The following is a 25617-nucleotide window of genomic DNA, read 5'->3' as shown; positions in this document are numbered from 1 at the left end:
ATATTTTGTATTTCCTTCTGGCGAAAACCCACTGTGATATCATGTTGATTTTTTTAAACTATTGTGACGTAATGATGAATTCTATAAACTGCATCATGACATTTGCATTACTCGGGAAGACGTCGTCAAAGACGTCGCTGGTGTTTCAATCAAAAATAATTCGTTCCTAATTTGTATTTCAAATGAAAAAATATTAGTTTATACTCTCATTTAAAGTTTTTACAACAGTCAATTACACGTGGAAACACAGAAAATAGGAATAAAACATTGATAAAATACGATACCTTAAAGAGATGTCAAGGTGTTTCAGAACAAAAATATTTCCTATAGATTATTTCTAGATAGTAAATCTGACTGACAAAAACGTAAAGAAAAACAAAAAAAAATCATAAAGAGCGTTCGGAAAAATATCAGCCAGCAAATGACTTTCCTTCGAGTTATCCGCGATATAATCACGATATGGGATTGGAATTTTCATTCAAAATACAGGAGATTCATTCTAATTCCAAAAAGTATTAGTAGCATGTGGCAAATTGATGAATACATGTCTCTTTTTCTGATTAATGTAAGTCATCCATCAACAACCTTAATTGATTTGTTTTCTTGATCGATTCCTTTTTTTCCTTCTCTTCCTGAAGCAAGTTATTCAAAAGTTTTCATCCCAGCCTGAATTTTCCGAAGGAACTTTTTCATTGACTCTTTCAAATTTGTCAAAATTCTGTGTGTCAACTGCACTGCTTATAATAGGAATGTATTCTGCTTGTAAGCTTCCGCGTTGTAATCCTTTCCAGTCAAACCCCTGAGGAAGAATATAAATTTGTATGCAATTCAGCATGAAGAAAATGATACAAGTTGGTGTAAAAATGTTGGTTCATGACACAGCTGATAGTCAATCGATTGATCATTTAATATCATAAACCAGCGAAATTTTAAATAAAATATGGATCTCAGGGTTCAGAGTTAAATTGAAGAAATATGATTAATAAGCTACTGAAGACTTCATTTTAAGTACTTGATTCGTTCATCAGCAACGAAAAAAAAAATTTTCTGCAACAAAAAGTTGCCCCAACAACAACAACAACAATTTTCAAAACATTTCCATGTATCTGAATAACTTATACCACACCCGACATGGACTGGTATCCGGACGTGAGGTCGTAATTCGCCGTTTCTAAAATTTGAACTTGATCAAATTTTGAATTATTTAAAAAGCAAAGATGGTAATTATGTTTTGGTATTAGGAAAGTGATAATTTGTTTGATTCCTACCGTAAACCATTTATGATTACGAATATCGTCTATTCCTTTGCGAAAGTTTCCGAGTCTTTCAGTTGGTTTCTCTCTGCAAAGTCTCTTGATCATGTTTTGGGCGGGTTTTTTGATATGAAGCTGAAATTTAAAGAATAAAATATTCACACAAAATTTCTAATAAAAAATTTAAATCAAAAAATGGTTGATTTTTGGAAATAATAAATAAGATTAATTAAGAGTTAGCATTAAATATTTCGACGGTTGATAAATTCTGGTGAACGGTGGAACATAGAATTTTGTTTGATTGCCAGAGAGTCATTTTCTGTTGATTGATAGCTAGGTATTTGGTTCTAGTAGCCTCTCAATTAGGGGGTCTTCATCAAGAGGGGTCTAAAACATAGAAGGGTTCGCTAACTGCAATGACACCCAACCACGGGTTTGCGCGAACATCCGTGATTCCTCCCACTGCCTATGAAAAATAGGAGTATGAAAGTATGAGTATGAGAAATATCAACAGACGAGCCATACATCCTAGATAGGCTGGTAACAGTAAAAGAGAGCAAGTAGTTCATTCTATTCTTTGATTATGCCGTTTTGATATGGTTACTGTTTATTGATTGCAACTCTGCTAATACTTTCACAAAATATCTCAAAAAAAAAAATTAATTGCACTCACGGGGAATTCGACGGCGTCAATTCCTCGAAGTGCCATTCTATAGGTTCTCATGGCATCAGCAGAATTGAATGGTGGATTTCCCGCCAAAAATTCAAACACCAAAATGCCAAGTGCCCAATAGTCAGCTGACACGTCATGTCCCTGCAAAACAAATATAAGAGATCGTTGAATAAAAGATATACCCAGCCTTTCTATAGTTTTAAATTAGGAATAAATTTTCATTTTACAACTTTTATAATTCATGAAAAGGAACCTAATACAGTAATTAGGTTGTTATAAAATATATTTTATGTGAAACGAACCTGATTTAAAATAATTTCTGGAGCTACGTATTCTGGAGTTCCACAAAACGTCCATGTTCTTTCGCCAGGTTGTATCATTTTTGCAAATCCAAAGTCCACAACTTTAACGTATCCATTTTTATCCAAAAGTAAGTTTTCAGGCTAAAAAGAGTAAGAATAATTCAGTTTTCGAAGTACAAAGTACAATACCGTATAGTATAAAATTGAAGAATAAAACTTGTTTTAGTCGTTTATCAATTATTATTGATCCGCAATCATTATACCATGCATATATACGGAAAGAATTTATAAAAGAGTCGGACTCTAGTATCGAAGTCCGGCATTTTGCTGTTGTTGGAATTGTATCTGCTTTGGTTGAAAACTTAGCGGATTCAGAAAGTCAATTATAAAGTATCCAGATTCGAGAGTCGGGTTAGAATTTTAAAAGTACCAAAATAGCGAGTAGGATCACTGAAACAGGATAAAAGATCTTGTCAGCGCTAACGTTGTATAAGCCTGTATTTGGAATCTTGGAGTTTGAGCTATTTTTCAATCCGGAGTCGAGATCCGGATCCAGATGTGCGATGATTCGATGAAATAAGCTGATATGATAATGATATAATAATCACCTTCAAATCTCTGTAGACAATTCCCTTTTGGTGTAAATAATCGAGAGCTTCTACGACACAGGCTGTGTAAAACTTTGCTCGACTATCCGGGAATTTTGTTTCATCCCTCAATCGAGTCCACAATTCACCTCCTAAGCAAGCTTCCATCAGCATATATACATATCTATGGAAATTCAATATTATATGAAATAATTTAGAAATAAATAAGAATTCATTTCATTCGAGAAAAAGCTCTGAGTTATATTTGTGTGACAAATGAAGCACAGTTGCAATGATCAGACAGAAGGCTTGATAAAACATAGCAGCGCTGAAATTTCGATAGCCAAATCCCACCGCTTCTGCATTATCCGATTAGCCGACTCCAGCACGCTTTTCGACTCCGAATAAATAAAGACTCCGAATTATGGGATTACCAAAGTCCAAATCCTAAAACTGAGTCATTTGCCACCTTTTTTGGCCAAAATTTGACAATTCGAATCCCAGTCTACACTTATGGAATTTAGAATACGATTGGGCTTCTACTTCAACCAGAGAAGAAGCAACAAACCCCAATTCCATATCCCGACTACACGATACGATTTGAATACTTTTAATACATAGTAAATTTTACCGCTCATTTTTGAAGGTTCTATAAAGTCGAACGATAAATGATGAATGGCATTGCATCATTATATTTTTCTCCGAATAGACATGTTCTTCTTGCTTTGTTTCAACGATATGAGACTGAAAAATAATATTAAAAATAAATTATATGAAAATTCATGTAAAATTTGATCTCGTATAGTAAATGCCGACAAAGTCCATTTCAAAACATGTGAAAAAGTAGATTGTAAGCATAGTTTTGAATTAATTTTTGTCCAGTAGCTAGGCAACAGCATCACATGTGCTACGTAGCAAAGATTTCTTCCTATCCAACTAAACTGCGGTGTCTGAATGGTCGTGTGTACATAGCCTTCCTACAGACAATCGTAAAATAATGATAATCACGTTTGTTTATTATTGGTTTTGATAACGTAGAATTTCGGAAGTCATGGACATAAAGTAGAACTAGTCTTGATGGGGCGCTTGGATGAAAAATATTGTTTAAATTTTTCTCAACTGTCAATATCGTTTAAGGTTCGAAAGTTTACAAAGGTTGGAAGGTGATATTTCCTGTCGAATATATTTGAACGAATTTATTCAATTTATTTCTCGAGTTTACAATCACATTGCCAGACTCATAACAACGAAATTGTTTTTTCAGGGTCTACATGTAGTTACATATATATATATAATAGTTTAAGTATTGGCCATTGCAGACATCTCCAGCTAAACAAAGTAAATTGATGATAGATTACCTTTTTCATGCATTTAAGTGCGTAACTTGTGTCCCTGTTATCCAAACACACAAGTTCCACTTTTCCGAACCCTCCCTGGCCAAGAACTGCAATAGATTCAAATTGTTTCAACGATACATCCTGCAATAATTGCCGAGACGTGGTGGAAGGTCGTTCCGTAACGGGAGCCAACTTTGCAATTGGTAATGGCGAAGGGCGAGGACTTTTTGCTGCCAAAGTTATGGAAGATCTGCCTGGCTCTGGCCAATATACTTTAGCATCGTCACCGATTAGTTTGATAAAATTTTCTTGGTCAAGAGTGAGACAGATAACTTTGTTTGATTTTGCGATAACATTTGCCGTTCGTGTATCGCCGCCCTTGAGAAGAGCTTTCTCTCCGAAATAACTGCCTTTCACTAGAGTTCTTATCCACGTTCCATGAGCATCTGATGACGACTCTTGGGCGATAGTTATGTCTACTTCGCCTTCTTTTATTATATAAAATGTTTCGCCAATTTCTCCTTGCCTCAAGATAAAATCGCCTCGTTCGTATTCTTCTGTAGTGACGGCGTCCGAAATTTTAAGAAATTTTTTCGGGCCGAGATCTTTGAGTGGAGTGTTCTTGACAAGCTAAAAAAAAAGAATTTACATTAGGATAGGTTTAGTTATTGGACACGTTTATTGGACACGTTTAGTGGACATAACGATCGTTTTGTTGTTATGTTGTTGTTGTTCTTTGACACTTTTTGGACACCTATTGGAAATATTAAAAAAACGCTTTTCTCTTAGATTACTGGACCAATTGCTTTGAAATTTTTAGTGGTTAAAGATGAAATTTTTCTTCAGAAAGCTATTACTTTTATTTATTTCAAATATTTCTGTTAGCTCTGTGAGATTTGTTTTTGTTTGCTATGACGTCACTGAACGTTCTACGGATATCGGACGCCATTTTGTGTCCAACTGTACTGCTTCGCTTGGTGTGAATATATCTGTAGACTGATCTGACGGTACGGTATGCCGTACTGTACTGTGAACAGACGTGTCCATATATTTGAGCGTAGCTCTCTTGTGTTGTTCTTGTTGTTAATATAAACACGGGAAGGTGGGGTAAAGCCTAACCTAATGTAATGGTGTCAGAGAATATAGGAAATATATATACAGAAAGATATCAATTAGAAGCCACCACAGCTACTGGAAATGTTCAAGAAATTTGTCCTGTTGTTTAGTGAAAAAATATATATACCAATCACCTCTTGCAGAGCACCATATTGTGACTCCCAATCTTTTCTTCTAATTGATTGATAAACTTGTCTTTCTAGATACCACGCCTTGACTGGTTTTGTAGCTTTGATAGTTGCTGTTCGCTTACAACCATACAAAATTGCAAGTTCGCCGAAAACTGTTCCAGGATTCATAGTGTTGATATGCTTTCCATTCTGATATTGAAGCAAGTAAAAATAGTTCATTAAAAGTTCAGTAAAAATTCATGTAAATGAAAGTCGGTCATCACACTTAACTAGGAATAACGAAGTGTAATAAAAAGACACCTTTCCCAATTCCCAATGCGAAATTAATGGAGCTAGAAGACCAGGACATATTTATGATGTTTTTTTACCGGTAAAATTAATTGTACATTGAATATTATGTTGTTAAATTTAACTGCAATAGTGAAAGAGGTATGTTTATTAAATTAGTTGATATCATTAACTATATTTGATCTCTAAAATGCTGATCGTGTAAAATGGTTCTGATTTTATGCGAAAATAAACATTACGATTAATTGGTACGTAAAATATGCACTGCTAACAAATTCCAAAAGTTATTGTGCTATTCGCGCTACATTTTTTGTTGATACCAGGTTCGACCAAATGGGATACATAAAATTCATGCTTGATATTTATTATAAGCAAATGCATATTAAATTTTTGTTACTGTAAAATTTCCAATAAATTCTATTATTTTTTTCATCTGTGTTGATTTATTGGTGGGTTCACCACTATTGCGTGTTTTGACATTAATTAGGGTGACTAGTTTTATGACAGTTTCGTTTGTCTTACGAACGGTGAACGACCGTGGGGAAATGATTTTTTTTAATTATTAACTGAAAAAGTCTGGGCTGTGTTGAATTTAGGTTTTTCGGAACTAGACGTTGCATAATACTCGGTGATACTTTGCGGCCAATTTATTTACCTCATCAAATAGGATTTATAGCTTAATTACAAAGTTCCTAGAATCTCATAAACCAAGTTTAAGTAATGTTTGTTCTCAAAAATTAATCGTTGTGCGCAAATATTCATTTTCCTTATTCAACAGTGAATCGGTGTGTTCTCTTTATTTAGATTTTTTAATTTTGTATTAGACTGTGAATTGTTTCTCTCCTGAGCTGCCAAACAAAACTGAGAGAAACCACTGAGTATGATAGATCTATGCAGAAATTGCGAAGTATAACTTCAAATAATATTTGGTTCACAATTTAGTAAGTTACCCTGAAAAAACAAGAATTTTCTGAAAATCAAAGTTTCATTCATGAAACATGTGTGTTTTAACATATGTCTGAATTAAAAAATCCGAAATTGAATATAATAGATATCCTATTGTTTGCTTATTTATTATATATGACTCGCTTATGAAAAGGCCGCAAGGTGACTTGGACACTTGAAAATGAATAAACACTTAAATATCTAAAATTCGGTCAAAGTTCAAAGTAGCTCCCACAAATGAATTAAGGTTCTAGTGTTTAGTGAAATACACTGTATTACATAATAATATTAAAATAAATCTATCTAATCATTGATATGGATTGGTCTTACGCTTAAAAAGCATGCAAGCACGCCCTCTCCGTTTGACATTTCGGGAAATTTTGTTTTTTTTTGTGATTACATGAGCAAATAAAAAGTTGGGCTCCGACGACCTGAAGTATTTAATTTAGTCGTTTCAACGAGCTGTTCTTTTCCTGAGTCATAAGTAACGTTTACTTTATAATTGCGTCATTATTAGCCTGTAGTCTAATTTTTAGAATTCAGTATGCTTCGAAAGCGAAATATTTATACTAGGTCCAAAGGTCGTTTTCAAGTTGGAAAACCATTCCTGGGAATCTCTGTATAAATTTTGTTTGTTTTGAGCACATACACGAGCGGGATATTCTAGCTTGAAATGGTGCAACAATCAGCGAATCGAGAAAATAATACGGTACTATTCGAATGGAAAATTGTGTTTCACATTGTTTATTGAAAATTTATGATTTCCCTTACTTAAAAATACGAAGTCAAGTAATCTTTGTAAGAACTTTGTAAGATTGCTTGAAATTGAAATGTTCACAGGCCGTGTGTCACTCACTCATCCTACTAACAGGTTAAATTTACCTGTGTTACATCACATGTTCCGATCTGAATTATATAAAATCGGTCTCCGTACATTCCTTCCTTTATTATTACTTTATTTTGAGGAAACGCCTCATACTGCATGTAATCGACCATTTCCTGCTTTTGTCTTTCATCAGAACGTTTCAGAAGATCATTAGATGCGATTGCCTGAAATAGAGAAACAAATATATTACAAAAGAGCAGACTAAAGTAATTTAATGCTGTATGAAAAACAGTCAAGGTCAGCAGCATCTGGGTTATCCAATCCAACAAAATTTGACAAATCAACAAAATTTATATGCTTTTTTATACCTGTTTTTAGAACATTATCTGTTTTAATTAAAAAATATTACTCTTTTATTTTTTAAAGTACTTGCACCTGCGAGTGGTAGAATGAGGCAATCTGATATGTAAATTGACTACATTTGTCTTTCCACAATTCTCTCCGCAAAGATAATGAATAACGATGGAAATATTGATTAGACACAAAAATGAATAAATCAATTTGTATCAAATTACTTATCGGTGAATTGAAAGTAAGTCGAAGCAATTTGGATGAGATTGATATTTATTGTATTGAATTAAAATGACATTGTTTGAATAACTGCATTTCTATTTGACTTTTGTTTTAATATTTTTCTATTACGAAATTGAGCACTCACGAGAGAACGATGCTTAAATATATGGACACGAAAGTCAAATGACTAATATGGCCACTGCAATCTCATAAAATGTTCGACCAACGGCTCCAAGAATTGTACCTAATGTCATATTAAATAGCACGGAAGGATGAGGCCGTGATATATGAAAACCAGCGAAATGAGAGTAAAAGGCCAGGCCCCGTAGGACTGAAACGGCTAATCTTCTGGCATTTTCCTCCATCTTCAGTTCAAAATCTGTAGGTCCATTGGTTGCCGAGACGACACGAAAACAGTTTTGCAATACGATTCATTGATCCAATTTTTGTTCAGAAAAGGGCGCATTGACTGAATTGTCTAGTCTATTTTCTCTACGTGACGAGGTTGAATTTTATCACATTAACAAAATAGCAGCAAGTCTAAAAATTAGACTGGAAATCGAAAGAATTGAATAAACCATTATATAAGGTATCAAAATACTTACATCCAATAAAAACTTTCTGTCATTCAGATTTTTTTCAACTTTTACAGCTTTCACGTTATCATTTTTCACCGTGTTTCCTCCAACACCGGGACGATGACGCCTTTGAGGTCGTTTTTCTACAGGCGGCATCTAAGAGAAACGAATAAAATTGGTTATTGACAATCTTTAATCATTATTTTAAGTTTCCCGTAGTCATGGTTTCGTAAGGCTTGATCTCGAGACATTTATGGCATGTTAATGCAAATGAATGAACAAAATTTATCAGTGTATTAATTTAAAACAGCTGTAATTTAAACAAATTTGAATAAAAAATAAAACAATTTCCAACATGAGTTTGTGATATGAAAATTTATAAGGACAATGACTTTAGGTAAACCGGGCATTGAGATTGTATTCAAAGTAGTAATCTAACCTAACCAGATAAGAAGAGTCAACTTACAACATCTATAAAAGTTCCCTCCATTTGTTTGATTTTCTTGTCTTTTTCTTGCAATTTTTCTCCCCATTCTTTCTCTTTTCGTTGGAAATTTTTATCGTTTATCTAGAAACATAAGAAAAATATAAATTTCTCCGAATGCTAACGCGCTAACGCGAGTTTATTTCGGCACTGAAGTTCACAGCAGTGCAAATTATTGCATGTAATTTGCGCCGTGTCGTCGTAAATGTATTTGTGTCTTCACGGCAGAAAGAGTAAAGCAAAGCCAAGAGTTATGTATTGTCATTCGATTTTTTATAATTATATAAATGATTTATATCATTACATGTATAGCATTGAAACATTTAGTTATTAGTTTCAACTCCAAGAGTATGTGCACCAAGATGGCGCACAACCTGAACATAGTATGTGTATACCAGGTTAGGGTTCAGGTTGTGAACCATCTTCGGGAGCGCCCAAATATGTACTGTTACGGTAGCAGACTCAATGTAGTCCGATATTGTTTTGTATTTAGCGATAGTTGTAAATATATGATAAATTATTTGATGATAAACGATTACGTATTCCAATGATGTTCGTATTTAAAGATTTTAAAATTAAATCATATATATGTATTGAAATTTGAAACAACTTAAATTATTTTTGAATTAAGCCTCAAAATTAATTATTGATTTTACCAATGAATAGTTACGATAAATAAAACATAAAATTAATTAAAAATAATCATTAGGTTCAAAAATCAATTAGAGGGAATTAAACAGCACACTGATTCGCATTTCACTCAGTGAAATCATACGTCAAGTTTCTCTTCCAGAGCTTTTACGCTGTTATTCAACTCTAATATCTCATCATCTTTTGAACTCAAATTCGTTTTGAGCTCACTTTCTGATTCCGATTTTTCCTGAATAAAATTTAATTTGTGAATATTTTCTGCCGTGGCTTAAAATTACAATAAGTTCATAAGTAAAAAGCAGTGTTTGGTGTTTGTTTGACGAATGCTTAGTAACGCAAAATGTTAACCTTATATCCGAAGATCGCTCCGAAAGCAGTGTTTATTTTTACGATAAGGATGTTTAAGTTAGTCATGTAGTCGGAATTATTTATCAGCTCCAATGCATCAATTCTGCGCAGCTGTATTCTGCGGGACCAAACAAAATCAACTTATGATTTAAATTGTCCCAGATTAGGTATGACATTGTATAATATTTTAATTAACCCGTCGTTGTGATGGTGAGAGAGCGCATGCGATGCTAGTTCGATACAAATTCCCGCGTAGTTCATTCGAGGTTTCTTCTATATATATGCGTGATTACGGTGGCGTAGTGGCTGACATTAACTAGTCAGCAAAATTTCGAATGTGACGCAACAATTGAACTTTTAGCAGCCGTTCAAACAACTTTTAGCCGTTCAAACACCCAGAGGGATTTTTGAGCATGACAGAAACGTTAGATTGATTTTCTGACGTTTCAGTTTAGTTACAGAATCAACAGTTATTCTCTAAAAAGCCGAGATAGACTATCCTAAAATTAGCTACCGGTACTTTTAATAGCAGGTAAGCAGATACGTTGAATCAAAATGATGGTTATGAACATGTGAACTAGTTTGTACATTTCAAACCACGAAAACATTGCTGTAATAAACATCAAACTTTTTGCGGATCTTTTGTAGAAAGCCCCCGACACTAATGCAAAATTGTGGGATTTGGGAAAACGACACCGCTATGTTTTTAAATAACAAATTAGTAATTATCTAGTTGAGGTTCAAAATGATTTGACAATTTCCAACGCAATCTGCAACTCAAACACTAATCGGATTTTTACAAATTTTCTTGTTTTGAGCGTTTGGCGCGGGTGTTGTACGAAAGATCCCATTTTGCAATGGTTAACTGTAGAAAAATTTCTGGGGTCAAGGCTCGGGCCAACATCTGTTTACTTCGAATATTTGCCAAGTTTATTCACTCATATTTTAAACTTATTCTACGAATGTAATTCATTTCAGTCAACTAATATTGACTGCAATCAATCATCAGTCTTAAGGCCTTGTTGGAAGTTCAAACAAGAATAAGGTCTCTCATGACGATGCTATTTTGTTAAATATTTATTCAGCAAACCAACGCCCAAAATTAGCCGAATTTTGCAAACAAATATATGAGAAATCGATAGATTTGGGTATTAATCAAATACTACAATTTATTACCAACAAATATTAAGAAAATGGTGCTCATTTTTAGAGAGAAAATTGTAATGGTAACATTTTATGCGTGTATAAATAATTATATATAGTGTTGATTAGCCTATATTGTTGTGAGCATGTCCCATTGCCGGTTATGTCAAGCATAGTGCTAACGATCTGTGATCTATGTAATGTACAGGGCATATAAGAACCAACATATGGCAATATTTAATCTGACATTAAAATTTGTGCACTAAAGAAGACTGATATAAATAAAATCAGTATAAAGTGGTTTTATCCTAATTATAACGAGTTGTGTTGAATTTAGCCAAAGCCAATAAATCCTCTTTTGCTAGCGAAAGAATTTATTGTATGCTGGATCTATGTAATTTTATTGACAAAATGTCTCAGACAATTACTCAAACCACTGCAAATTTCAACACAAAGATATACGGTAGTGAACGCGCTGCATCAACGTATTATATAGGCTCTGATGCAAGATAAACCAAATCTATAAGGTCAAGTAAATTCCAGGTCCGTGAAGGATTACAACTGACAAGGTTCTCAAAATACAACAATCAACGGTGTTATGCGACGTATTGGCGAGGCCAAGATTTTTGTTCTGTACGGCACCCATTTTCGTTGATGTAGTAATTACTAAGATGTACCGATATCAGGGATGGCCAATACCGAATAGTTCACTATTTCGAATACATTCGAAATTATTATTTTCGAATATGAAATTTCGAATACTTCGAAAGTAAAATCCAGTAATAGAATCTAAGTGTATGAAGGAATTTTCATACAATAAACAATGGAATAACTTCTATCTACAACCTGGCTATATTACCAGGCATTTCATGTTTGCAGATTATTGCGATATATATTTTATATAACATGAGTTGTATTAATTAACAGAATTAAAATAATACGACAAGGCATTTTAAATAGTGGTATCGGTGATGGATTTGAATGCTTGCGCAACACAAAATCATCCTAGTAAAACGCCCATACTTTTAAATACCAACCATTATCCAAATTATTTGTCAAAAAGCGGGATAAAGTATGAGTTCATTTTCAGACTTGTGACAATTTTTTTGTGAGTACAAAAATACGGATCAAAAAGTAAATATATTCGGGAACTTTACCACACATTTTAAGTCCGCAGATCGCCGTTGTATGTTTGTGTAATAATACTTTTATTATTTTATAAATACGAAAATAGGGTTCAAAAATTATTTATAATCGGGTAGTTTACCACACGTTCAATGTCCACAGATCACCGTTGTATTTTGTAAATACGAAAATAGGAATCAAAAATTAATATCAATCGCGAGTTTGCCTCACAATTTATGTCCACAGAATGCCGTGATATTGTGCCCGGATATAATTAATTTTTGATTCTTATTTTCGTACTCGAAAAAATTGTCACAAGTAGGAAAAATAATTTATACTTTATTACACATTCAAGTCCACAAATCGCCGTTGTATTTTTGAGTTATAATAGTTTTAATATTTTGTAAATACGAATCCGAAAATAATTATAATTGGGCAGTTCACCACACATTTCATGCCCACAAATACCCGTGGTATTTGGTATTAATACTTTCATTATCGATACTTTTGACCATCATTATCAAAATTATTTTCCAGAAAGCGGGTGAAAGTATTTTTCTAATAAATCAACTTGTTTCCCAACTTGTGACAATTTATTGGATATCGTAACAATTACGGCTATAAATACCGTATTTCCCGGCTAATAAGCCTACATGGCAAATAGGACGATGTATATTTTTAGCACTCAAAAAAGGGGGTTTCCCATATAGGCCGCCAAGAAGACGGGTAGAAAAATTATTCCCTGTTGTTCAGTTATGCTAATATGCGCTAATAATAATGTTTAGAACCAGATCACGTTTGTTTAGTAGAATCATACTCACAGAATTAACTATTTTTAACAATAAAGCGGTAATTTTAAGTTAAAAATCACAATCATTTTGAACAATCTATAATTTTATAGGGTCAGAACAGAACCAGATCATGTTTGTTTGGTAGAACCATACTCACGGAATTAACTATTCTCAACAACGAAGCGGTAAATTTAAATTATAAAGCGGCAATCATTTTGGACAACCTATCAACCCGAATGTTGAAATAATTTTGGAATGTGATAAGTACCACACGGTACGTCCACGGGTTATTTCACAGCTGTGTTTCATGTCCCTGTCGTTTTCTGCTGAATCGGCAAAACCAAAGGGTCATAAATCACTTACTTTATCTCGGTGGCGGTGGCCGTGTTTTCTCTTTTAAGTAACGATAACCGGCCTACGATTAAATATCATGATTGGCACACCCATAAGAACCAAATATAAGGTTTAACACAAATTATGCTTGAGAAGACTAATGCGAAAAATAAGCAGGCCACATAGAAATAAAATAAACATGCTTTCTCAATAAGGCGCCCCTCCCCCCAAAAAATCAAGCCAAAATTGGGTCTAGAAAAGCGACTTATTAGCCGGGAAATACGGTGATTGTCGATTTTTCGACTAATGGAAATGATTTTGTGAATTAAAAGACGAATGTCGGCAATGTCCACCAACGCAAACGTGCAAATGTGTCGCAACACTATGCGACGTACATTCGCGCTGAATATAAACAATCAAAATGCCGACTCATCGTCATGTAATACGTGAGAAAGCGTAAAAAGTCGTTTGAAGATTCCGGTAAAACGAAACACCGTGTTTACGGCGAAAAGTGACTACTATTCGTAATTATTCGGAAATGAGCCGAAAAGGTATTCGAATACCTTGATATTCGAATAATTTCGAATATTCGATTCGTTTTGGACAACCCTGACCGATATCACTATAAAAGTTGTCTGCGAACTATGTCTACAGTGAACAGTATTTCAGATTGAATAACCAACGGTTTATTAAAATACGTGAAGTAATCACATCGTTGACTGCTTTATATCATGGAAATTTGGATCCCAACACTTTCCTTAAATCTATACGACTGAATAAAATAACTAGATAATTATTCCTCTACCTGACATGTACTGATAATCGGACGAGAGGTTGTAGTACGCCCATGGTTAAGCCGTCTTATCGACTTTTCTCCCATAGGAATCACAAAGTAAACTATCTTATGGTAGTTTATGTAGATGTTTCGATGTTGGCGCGAGGAATGAAGAGTCACGCAACGGGAAAATTCACCATGATGTCTGATAGATATTTTGTCATGTTTACCATTTATTATTGAAAATGTAAACAAAAAACTTTGCCAGCGAAGATAGTCAAATAAGTTGAGATGAAATGGTTCATGAATAGCTAAAAACAGGTAAAATCTGCATAACCTATCAAATTGTCAAATTGAAAGTATAAATGATAATAACTTGATTTCAAAACAGTAAGAAGTTTAAATTGTAATAAAACGTCATGGTACCAAAAAACGAACGCCCTAATACCTGTTTCTACTCGCTATGATGTGAGCAATAGACTCGGAGGCAAAAGATGCCGCGGACATGATCCGTTATCGACATACGTATACTAACTTATCTGCTTGAAACATTCTAAATCAGATTAAAGTGCTAAATATATCGGCCTATTTTAACCGATACTGATATCGAAAAATTACCGATACATAGGGACATTTCTATAGTGAGTACTCGTAGTGGGTACGGCCTTCAACTTTTCTATATATATATATATTATGCTCGACCCCATCTGACTACGTCATCGAAAATTACGTCACAAACGATATAACAAGGTCAAACAGAACTAACTTTAAAAAAATTTATTCCCTATCTTGTGTTTTTATAATATTCAAGCACTGAAAATTAAACGTGAATTTTTCTTAAGCTTTTGTCACTTACTCGAAATTCTTGTTGAAGTGCAGTAAGATTTTTATTTAGTTCTGCACATTTTTCTTGCATTGATTCCAGTTCAACTTGTTTCTGATTCAGTTTTTCTTCGAGCTCCCTAATTTCTTCTGGGTAGTTCTTGTAAGATTCTTGTCCCTTTCCATCTGCTTTGTTTTTCGGACAGCAACATAGTAGAAACGACATTTTTTCCTGTGTTCAAAGCAATAATGTGTAGCCAAATATAAATAGTACTATCCTAAAATTGATTCATCTGTGAATAACCAACATTAATTAATATACACGAATAATAATTTATCAAATATAGAAAAATTATTCTTTTTGTTTTATGTTTCAATATTATTAAATTCTTGAATGAAACATCTTCTGTATTGCTCTGACTCATTCCGAATATGAGAACATGTCGTAACTCTAATAAAATGACCTTAGAAGCTACTTAAACTTGTCAGTCTTATCTTTCATTGACGTTACTAATCTTCAAGGCCATGGGCCTATTACAAAGGATGTAATAACATTTGAATATGACGGCAAACAATCGCTAACTATGTAAGCTACATTCCATACCAACATAAAATTCAATATGAATCAGGGTAAACAATGATGTGAGTAGATACTCGACGACATGAGTCTGATATTCGTTACACATTTACTTGTCGCCAACGCGAAGAATGATTAGCACGGCTATCACTGTATTTAACTATAAATAAATACAAAAATCATACGTGCATTTTATAGTTATAAATTTGATCGATTTTTATAAACACACTTTAAATTTTTTTAAAGATAGAGTATTTTTGGTGGCAAACACATGATATTATTTTGTTTGTTTTCATATAGAAAACACTTAACGCGCAATAACTGGACGATATCAGTGATATTACTGATGCTTTTTAAAACGTAGACGTGCCTTATTGTCTTTAATGTAATTTCCAGAAATCGAATTCGCCGTCGTAAAGTTATTCGACAATATTAACAGTTGGTATATATATAAATGAATCATTTTTCTCTCTCATTGCTCAGTTGAACCAACATTAAAAGCAGATCCTCCTGGATACAGGAAATATTATGCTGCTAACAGTTGCCTCTTCCATAAAAAAATGTTACAGCAAATTTCGGATTACCCTGCTTTCGCGCTAATTTTCTGATAAGTTTTTATTCTTTCTATTTCAAGCTGAGCAAGAATACGTCAGGTTAGGTTATTGTTCCACCTTTCTCTGCTTATCTCAGAAAAAGGTGGGGCCATAATGTAACCTTAGGTGAAGATAGCTATGGAGCAATACCCATATTTTCATTTCAGAATTCGTTACATTAGAATTCGTTCCTGATTCTTGACACTATATATTCTTTCCTACAAGACACTGAGATTGAAATATTCATTATGAAAATGTCATTTTTAGCTATACAAAAGACAATATTTCGGTCATCCCCGCTGTTTTTGAAAAAAAGTAAGCGCAAGCTTTGTTTAAATATATTTGTCACCTCTGTCAAAACTGAATTTATAATAATCACTCAAACCAGATTCATTGTTTCATAGAACAAAAATAACGTTATTTACGCAGCTTGGTCTTTATTGGTAAAAAAACAGATTTCATCTCAACACTCAGACAAACACTAAAACAGACGAACAAACTTTCACCTTCTATCCCTTCACCACCTTATGCAAATTTCAATAACACCTCGTTAAAATTGGATTTGGATAATTAAGTATTTTCCCTCGAGAAATATATTTAGTCACCCCATTCGATAGAAATAATAACAATACATCCTTCATTATTCAAACTAAGTCAAATCAATACGTCATCTTGCCCTGCTACAGCACATTGTCTCATCTCCCGAGAACGCCACTTGAAGCGTAATTTTGCACGTACCATTATTGTTAAGGTTTTATGATAAATGATTTATTCATTCTCGTTTTTCAGTTCTCCATTTTTAACATAACGACTATTCTACAAGTCATACAGCCAAACTGAACTTAGTAGAACTAAATTGGGTGTGTAGGGTCAGTTTCCAGAGACAAACATAAAATCAAGCAACTATCCACGTTGTTGCATTACATAAACTTTGCTACCTAATCACATATGATTCTTGATTTATTACGTCATAAAGGCGGTGTTTACTAAATGCCGAGACAAGTATACACGATTGTCTGCTAGAGTGGGGATCGACAAACTTTTTACTCACAGCGAATACTAAAAATTTGACCTGATCGGTCTTTATAAAAGCTTCTTACTCGACTTAGCAATCTAATCCTATGACGTCATAAATTCAAATATACCATGTTGATTGACGATAAATATGGCTTCATTATTTTCAGTAGGCTATGCATTATTTCATCATAAAAGGTTAAACAAAAGGCAACCAAGTCCCTTTTTTATACAACCAACCAAAATTGCAAAACTTCACAAAAAAGTTTAACCTTTCAAAGTGGAAAACCCTTTCGCCTGGTAACAAATTTTTCACGGACCAGCAATGGGCCGTATCCCAATAGTTGTCTGCTTAGCTAGATTTATGCTCCAAAACTCTCATGCCCGAAATATTTAGAGCTTCAAATTTGCGTTAATGAAAACAATGTTTCCATGGCACTTTGGTCCATTTAAAAAAGGTTTATTTGATGAATAACACGAGTCAATGGCGATTGTTGCTAAATTGATTTCTGATCGACCAGTTCTATTTCTTGACTCTGCAAATTTCACATAGCATACTACGCAGCAAAACAATGCAAAGTCTAACTGGGTGGCTCCCTCTTATAGACGGCAGTAAAATTTACGACCCGGTATAACAAACAGCATCATAACTGACAATATAAATGCCCGATTATACGATCATAAATAAATGAAGGTTGTGTACTAAAGTTTATCCTAATCTGAGTCCGAAATACCGTTACATTTTTACGTAAACTTGTAAGTGAAAGGTTTTGCTTTTATTATACAGACGTTATACAGCATGTTGCTTGTTAATTAATGTATTATTAGACAAAATATGGCTAAATTTTATTAGGTTTCTTTATTGGATGACCAAACAAACAAGTACTGTACTGGTCAACGCTCGTCAAATAACCATATATCGTGTCACATATGTTGGCAAATAAAATATTGAATTTATTAATTCGATAGTTAGAATACTTGTGTAATAAAACCTTCAGTCTTTTCCATTAGCATCACTTCGTATGTATACTACAGCCTATCCTCAAGTATTAAGTGTATTTTAATTTTAATCCAGAATGCTGAAAAATAAATCTTATTTACATTTTTCTTTGTGTTTCTGGTCAATTAAAATAAAATATATTTCAATGTATTATCAAGTATATACATATATACGTACAGGGGCGGTATTCTTTTCTTCAATTGATTTATTTTATTTTTCGTTTCATGCACAAGGAAAATAAATATCTCAAACTAAGTATGATACTGCTCCAATTCCATACATTTGGTTTAATCAACCAAATCTTATTAAAAGTTTTGGTTTTCTGAATTCAGATGGCCCACAGTTGAATGGAATCAAGTTACCCAACAAAATTATTTTTACTTCATTATTCATCAAATAAACAAACTAATTAATTAGGTTGTACGTTTTGGTTATAAATAAGTAAAAGGAATTAGCGTTCCATTATTGCGAACTATTGATTATAGGTCATTATCGCTCATTAGGGCTTAATCATGGTCGCAGAAATTGATATTTTAGTTTGGTCGAGGATTGGTAATCAGTGGAACATAATTAGTAAATTATTCCACCTATTATGTGGAGGGAACTTTTACCTGATCTGGCCCAAGTCTCGTGTAAATCTGTATTCACTAACGCGTACTGCACCGCCATGAACCAATATAGTTTCAGTACTTGGCACTTCATAACTCCGCTTAGAGATCAGACACAACTGTGACGTTGATTTGGAAAAAATTCATTAAAATGTCTGTTTAATTTGTCCAAATATACTGTTTTTACTCTCCAAAATATTAACTTAAATGGTAAATATAAAATAGTATATTCAATATTTCATGAGTATAAACTAATGTAAAATGTCAATATGTTCTCGATTACGTACAAGCTTCATGCCTGACACCTCGCTCAGGGTGTATTCATTAGAGTACGATTTTTCAAACTGGAAATGTTCGGTTAGTACAAAAACATGTTAGTTTTATATAAATCAGTGGCCTGTCGGAGACTCTTGCATGAGAGAGATGTGAGGCAACGTCTCAAAGTTTGCATCACTGGATATATTCTCGGGTATCTTAATTTATATATTTATTTTCCAGAAATATTACTTTTTATTTGCTGTTGTTCAAAATTTGACATAAGATTATATGCGCAAATATGTAAAGCAAATGCGTTGTGAGTTCATAAAGTTTTGGAACTTCTGGTATATATAAAGTTTACTTTCTTTACTGTAGATTTCTTGTCACTTTATCTGCAATTGTTCAAATTCAATATGGTCGAATATCCTCAATTGTAGGATTATCGTAAGATTTCCACGAATGATCGAATATGTCATGCTTAGGAACTCCTATGGGTATTCAAGTCGGCAGTTGACGTCGATTGCACTACATAAATCGATTCCGGCGAAACGAATTAGGAGACTATGGACGTAACACGTAATGTAAAATGACAAATTTCTGGAACAACGGTATATTGATGTTTCAAGGCGACGAAAAGGATTTGACATAAAATTCAAGAGAATCAACTGTTTTTTTTAATGACATGTTTCTAAATTTCAGGGCGTTTTAATCGGAAAAAGAGCAGTACTCAAATACATGTTTCAATAAAAACTAACCCCAGTGCCGTTTATTCTATGTGACTTACACTGAGAAGCTTAGAATACAAATTACAATTCAGGTCCAACCGCCGTAACAATTCACATCGGTACCGGTGAGATCGGAGCTGAGTAATGAGCACCAGTTTTGTCGGGAAGATGTCGGACTGGGCTGGCGTAATGAAACGTGCAGCCCAATGTTTGTATATAATGTAGATAGTAAAATTTGGTTTAAAATATGGAAGAAAATGAAAGTAATAGCCCTCTAGCGGCTTCAACTTTTTTCGATTATTGAAAATTGGGAAACCATCAGACCAGTAGTTTCAAGAAAAAAATGATTTTTACAACAATGATAAACAAACTCAACAACTACAGCAATAGCAACAAGTTATCAAAGTGATTCAAATACACAATGCGTATCCAATAATAATTCAATTTTATAGTTATAAAAATTATTTTTGTTGTCAGTATTTGGGCGTTTGTGACGAGGTTGTATATTAGAGTATTTTTACTCGTTCCCGATAACTGGAAATTTTGATGTATTCCGTCTAGAAACCGTATTGTTTTTCTAAGAATATGACAGCAAAACTATATATGCTTTTTACTTGGAAATGCACCTGCATTCCAACTTCAGCAGTATTATCTTGTTATTGCATCACCACTGAAAGTTAGGTTATTACCCAATCTTTCTATGTATAATATCTTAGTAAGTACTTGACAGTAGGATGAACTGATAAAAGTGTTCATACGCGGTACTCAGATACCCGCAAAACACTTTCATAACCATAAACTAACTAATCAAAATAGTGAATTTCGTTCAGAGTTGGTACTATTTGCACTTGCATAAGCTTTATGTGTTTAACTAAGATGCTTTCTATGAGCGAGATCTTACTCGAACTCTGAACATTGACGAGTGCAAGTAAACGCATACTCACGCTATGAGAACGTGTTATTTGCGTGGCCTGAAAAGAGCAAAAAAAGTATTTTCGCCAGGACAATATTTTTCTAATCAATCTCTAACACTCTTTTCAATCTCGTTTTCCTCTCTTTTTTTATGCAATTCTGATATTTTTTATATTTTAACTCATTTCAAAAATCCAAAGCATGGCGTTATATTGAGTTACTACAAATATTAAACCCTTGAAAAATATAATTCTACAGCCTTCAACTCTCTTGTCACATCCATTGATGGAAAGAGTCTTTCAATTAAACCTAGGGCACTCCAGGATTCGCAGTTAACTAGATATAAATCGATATTTCGGCGGAACCTTAAGTAATTCCTGAGAAATGTTTGACGGAATTGTAGAAAATTAATTGCACCTTGGGGCTTTGGAGTCCTCACGTTGGTGAGCCCTTCGCGCCTTCGCTAGTTGATTAGATAAAACATCAATAAAATAGAAAGTGAAATTCCAAACTTGAAGGAAAGTTCATGATCGATCACGATTGGATATATATATCGAATAAAACCTCGAAATCGAATAATTTTCCCCACAACAAAGTTAACATGGTTTTGTGGTCAGAAATTGAAAGTTACTGACACAGACTCGCTTTTAATGAACCGCTTTCAGAATAATTTATATATGGTAATTGAATTTTGAATCATTCAAATTAAATTTTTTGAAAACATTTACTTAGTTGTACACATAGTGGATCACTATTTAGATGTTTGATGTTCCCCTCTGAAACGGCGTTCAAGTGTTGCAAAACTGAAGTCTGACATTCGAAACAATTTGAAATAATATCAACTTTTTTTTAAATATACAAGTCTGCTCTAAATTGTTTCTTTACACAATTCTTAAATTCGTCCTATAAATTTTCTCCTTTAAAGTAATATCTCTAATTTTCAATGTTAAATAATACACTGGAGTAAGCACGAAATAACACATTCGTTGAGATCTAGTGCTATTTCACGTTTTGGCGCAATATTTTCGGAAATAGCAAACCTCTGGGTTCAATATCGAGCACAATAGAACTCACAGGAAATTTAAAAAAATCAAATGTAATATATATAGCCTACTAGCAGCTTTATTCATCATCAATTTCTAAAAATTTAAAATTAACTAGACCCTTAGTTATAGATAAAAGCAATATTTTCACACCAGAACAGACGACAAAGCAAAACGGTCCATATGTACATTTCGGTACAATAAGATAAGTGGGTCAGATCTGATAATCAATAATGCAGTCAAAAAAAGTTCATTTCTTATATTTTCAACTAAAACCTATAACATAATGAGACAACTAAAAAAAAATCAATGGAAATATCATTATCGTTTTAATTACAGTTTAAATTGATATTGACACTTCATCGAAGTGAAAATTTTTCAATATAACTTAACAATCCTTTAATAATATTAGATAATAAAACTTTTGAGGTAACCTAGAATACTCAAAATGTATACATATCTTCAACATCTCAAAAGAAAATCTGCACCCTAACAACCCCGACCGAAGGCTCCGTCGATATGAAAGACTCTCGCCTGTATGCAGATTGAATCGCTGAGTCATTTTGACTGTTCAGTAATTCTCTCACATGTTTTGAATTTATTGTAAATATTAATACATTACTCTTCTTCCCGTTTGTAAAATTTGGTTTTCTCGTGATAAAATGACATAATATCATTATGATTTGATGTATTCGTTTAGAGGCTATCTCTTCAAAATATCTGACGAATATTTAAAATTTAATTTCAAAATATAAAGTTATGAAGAAAGGCTTGAATCATTTTCCTTTTTCAAATAATTCACATGAGCTTGTAAAGATTTATCGGCCATTTACTATTATATAAAAATGACATAATCATCCTAAGATATTATATACTTTCACTTTATATTTAACCTTGCGTTAAGCCAATTTCGTCGACAGTATTTTTTCTGGTATTAAATGGGGAAGACACTCCTAGTTATCCACTCTATAGTGCGAAAACTTCACTACAATCGTTTACGAATATCAATTATCTCTATACATTTAATAAAGACAACCTTACTTTAAGGGAGCGCGTTAGAACTCGCGGTGAACCTGGTTACGCAACATATAGTGGTAGACCTCGCGCTATGGTAGCGCCGCATAAGTAGTGCTATGACGACTATCAACTAGGTCACAACATTTCTCGATACATTCACCTAATCAGTTTTATTTGCCGTTCGTTTCACCATCCCTATGACGTAACTTTCGACTCTTTCGACAAATACAGACGAGTAGCTTAGTTTAATCATGAGGTAAAAATACAGAAATTGTAGTTTAAGTGCTCGTATCATATACACTACTTTAAACGAAATGATGTTTCATAATCCAGTCATCTCACATTTAAAGTCATAATTATGTTTAATAACATAAATTTGATTGACTTTTAAATATCGTGTTCATGAGAACAACTCAAAAAATGTGTAGTAAATAGGTCATCCGCCCATAAATACCATTTGAAAATCTTTTTTTTTATATGCACTCCGACTTAACAACATTCTAAGATACACTTGCGCCTACAGAAAGTTGAAATAGATAAAATTAGTCGAGCATCAATCGCCTATCTATAGTATTACGAATATACTTTATCACTAACTTCTCTCTGATCTACATATCACTGGTTAACCAAGTATTATGCGACGATATTTATAGCTTGCTAGAATATAAACTGAGCTGGCAAACAAACGATTGTTATCTTATTATGTTTGTCAAATAGAAGAATAAATATGCCTAAGTAGATGTCATGACTTATATCCTGGCAACAGACCAGACCGCCTTGGCTTCATAAAATGGAGGTTTCATAAAACTGAATCAATTAACTACAAAAGAAATTAAAAATGTTTAACTGGAAAATATGAGATGAAATATTGTGGTGCAGTCAGTAATATAATATATTAGGTTCGGGTTTTTTACTAGTTCTAATTCAAATTTAATGAGATGTCAAAATTTCACTGAACGCTCAACATAAATAAAAGTTTGTTTCTTATTTTGATGAATTTAACACCAAATTGCATCATGAAAAATTGTACCTGTCAAAATTTTACAGTTATATTTAATTACGGTCTGGGACACGCCGTACAAATTAATGAAATTCATTTTTATACAATAAAGCGTCACTGATTATCAGGTTCCATTTACCCTTGACCGCAAAGCTTAACAATCCTCATTTCTGATATGAATTAAATTGACATCACAACAAATGGTTTTACAGTTTAGTTACATTTTATCTGAAATTCAAAATTCTCATCAAAAAGTCGCAGCGATTTAATTTTTAGATACTGAAATACGCCCAAATTAAGATCTTGTCTCAACGGAACAAACTGATCAAAGTCGTTGCCTATTTATTCAGCTACAATACATTGAAATAAGCATGACTGAATAGCGCATTTAACGTGATTATATTTGTGGTGCAAGTATCAACTACTTTGCACGGGATGTTATAAATCGGGACAGATATCAAAAAGCAGTAATATATATAGTGTTTTTTTCTAGAAACGTAAATAAAGGTGACCAATTTTTCTCTATTCTCATTTATCGTTTATTCGATGAATTCTCTCAAACATTTTCCCAATTGTCAATTTCTACTTTTTTTAAAATTTGCTTCACTATTTTAGGTCCGAACTTTGAAAACATGGAAGAGAACACATAAAGCCTCAGTGATTTCCCCAGTGAATGATAACATTCTGCATATTCTATATAAACGCATAATATTAGGTTCAAATTCTCTGTAACCAAGAATATCAGGTATCCATTCCAAGTCATTAAATCAATACTAAGTCAAATTAGGCTGGGTATTCTATATTTAACACCTTGGCACAAATCCAAAATGACTGCTTATCTACAAGACTACCATCACCTAACTTAACTGCCAAGTGCAGAATTCGAAAATAATTCTCAAATCAATCAATACTCCCATATATATTTGAATTCCAGAATGAATTTAAAATCAACAAATGCTCAAGTCCTTACTCAGCTCAATGGACTAAATTTAGCAATGCAAGTGCACCATCTGAGGAAGTGTATAAACATGCTAACTTCTTCAGTTCTTGGTCATAACATTAAAAGAAAAACTAAAAGCACTCTCACTTGAAGCAGGGATGTGTGAGTTAGGTCAGGACTGCTCAAGTACACATGTGTGTTCTACATCTTTCAAGTTTTCTGTGCTAATATTGTCTTTCATAAACTGCGCAAAAATACTGAAATAAACTTCTGTGGTGCCCCCTTTGCTTTTCTGTCCTAAGCACGTGTTTATTTTGCTATGGTTAGTTCAGCCCTGGCTACAGCATCTTTGCATTATTATTATACGCCTGCAATTCCGTCAGTCTAACAGAGCAAGATTAAATTGAGTTATTCCCGCGTTGTAACCAAAACTAATACCTTCAGTGAAACGTTGACTGGCGACTTTTAACAGTATTGAAAGTGTTCAACGACTGATGCGTTTTCACAATGTGAAACCACGATAAAATGCATTTAAACGTTTGAAGACCGACACTTTTAAACAATATTCAAGTTACGGTGCAGCGACTGATGCTTCTTTACAGCATTGGATATACGGTGAAATGTAATTTAAACGACTGATGCTTTTTAACAGTATAGAAGTTATGGTGAAATGCTATTTAAACGTTTACGACTAACAGTATGCTATTTGAACGTTGAATGACTGGCGCTTTTCAGCCTAATCGGAGTTACGGTGAAATGCTGCTTAAACGTTTAATTACTGGCGCTTTCTAGCAGTACCTCATGACTGTTGAAACGCATCAGTCCTTAAATATTTTAACTAGCATCTCA

The 25617-nt window shown here is 33.4% G+C and overlaps 2 protein-coding genes across 4 annotated transcripts in view; one reads left to right on the top strand and one right to left on the bottom strand.

The window, feature by feature from the left end:
- Nucleotides 1–310: 310 nt before the first annotated feature.
- Nucleotides 311–19010, bottom strand: LOC120329981 (cGMP-dependent protein kinase 1-like). 2 transcript variants are annotated; one of them, XM_078118289.1, is made up of 14 exons: nucleotides 18877–19010; nucleotides 15116–15313; nucleotides 9869–9973; nucleotides 9076–9177; nucleotides 8637–8765; nucleotides 7515–7682; nucleotides 5403–5588; nucleotides 4174–4782; nucleotides 3447–3559; nucleotides 2837–2999; nucleotides 2229–2369; nucleotides 1927–2067; nucleotides 1269–1388; nucleotides 311–799 (listed from the first exon to the last, which is right to left on the bottom strand). In XM_078118289.1, exons 2-14 carry the CDS (start codon nucleotides 15305–15307, stop codon nucleotides 647–649), a joined length of 2322 nt encoding a protein of 773 aa, XP_077974415.1. In that variant the 5' UTR covers nucleotides 15308–15313; nucleotides 18877–19010; the 3' UTR covers nucleotides 311–646. The 2 variants fall into 2 exon arrangements, with proteins under 2 accessions (XP_077974415.1, XP_039252725.2); XM_039396791.2 differs by lacking the exons at nucleotides 9869–9973; nucleotides 18877–19010 and having other exon boundaries at nucleotides 15116–15369.
- The window catches only part of LOC120330351 (E3 SUMO-protein ligase PIAS1-like), a 140310-nt gene continuing 126838 nt past the window's right edge, over nucleotides 12146–25617 (top strand). For both annotated transcript variants that reach the window (XM_078118290.1, XM_078118293.1), the window contains exon 1: nucleotides 12146–12155. The gene's annotated coding sequence lies outside the window, so the exon portion shown is untranslated. The remainder of the gene's footprint in view (nucleotides 12156–25617) is intronic.

This window comes from Styela clava, chromosome 12 (assembly GCF_964204865.1).
Source record: "Styela clava chromosome 12, kaStyClav1.hap1.2, whole genome shotgun sequence".
In the NCBI taxonomy this organism is placed as follows: Eukaryota; Metazoa; Chordata; class Ascidiacea; order Stolidobranchia; family Styelidae; genus Styela; species Styela clava.
This window is presented reverse-complemented; position numbering and strand designations above follow the sequence as displayed.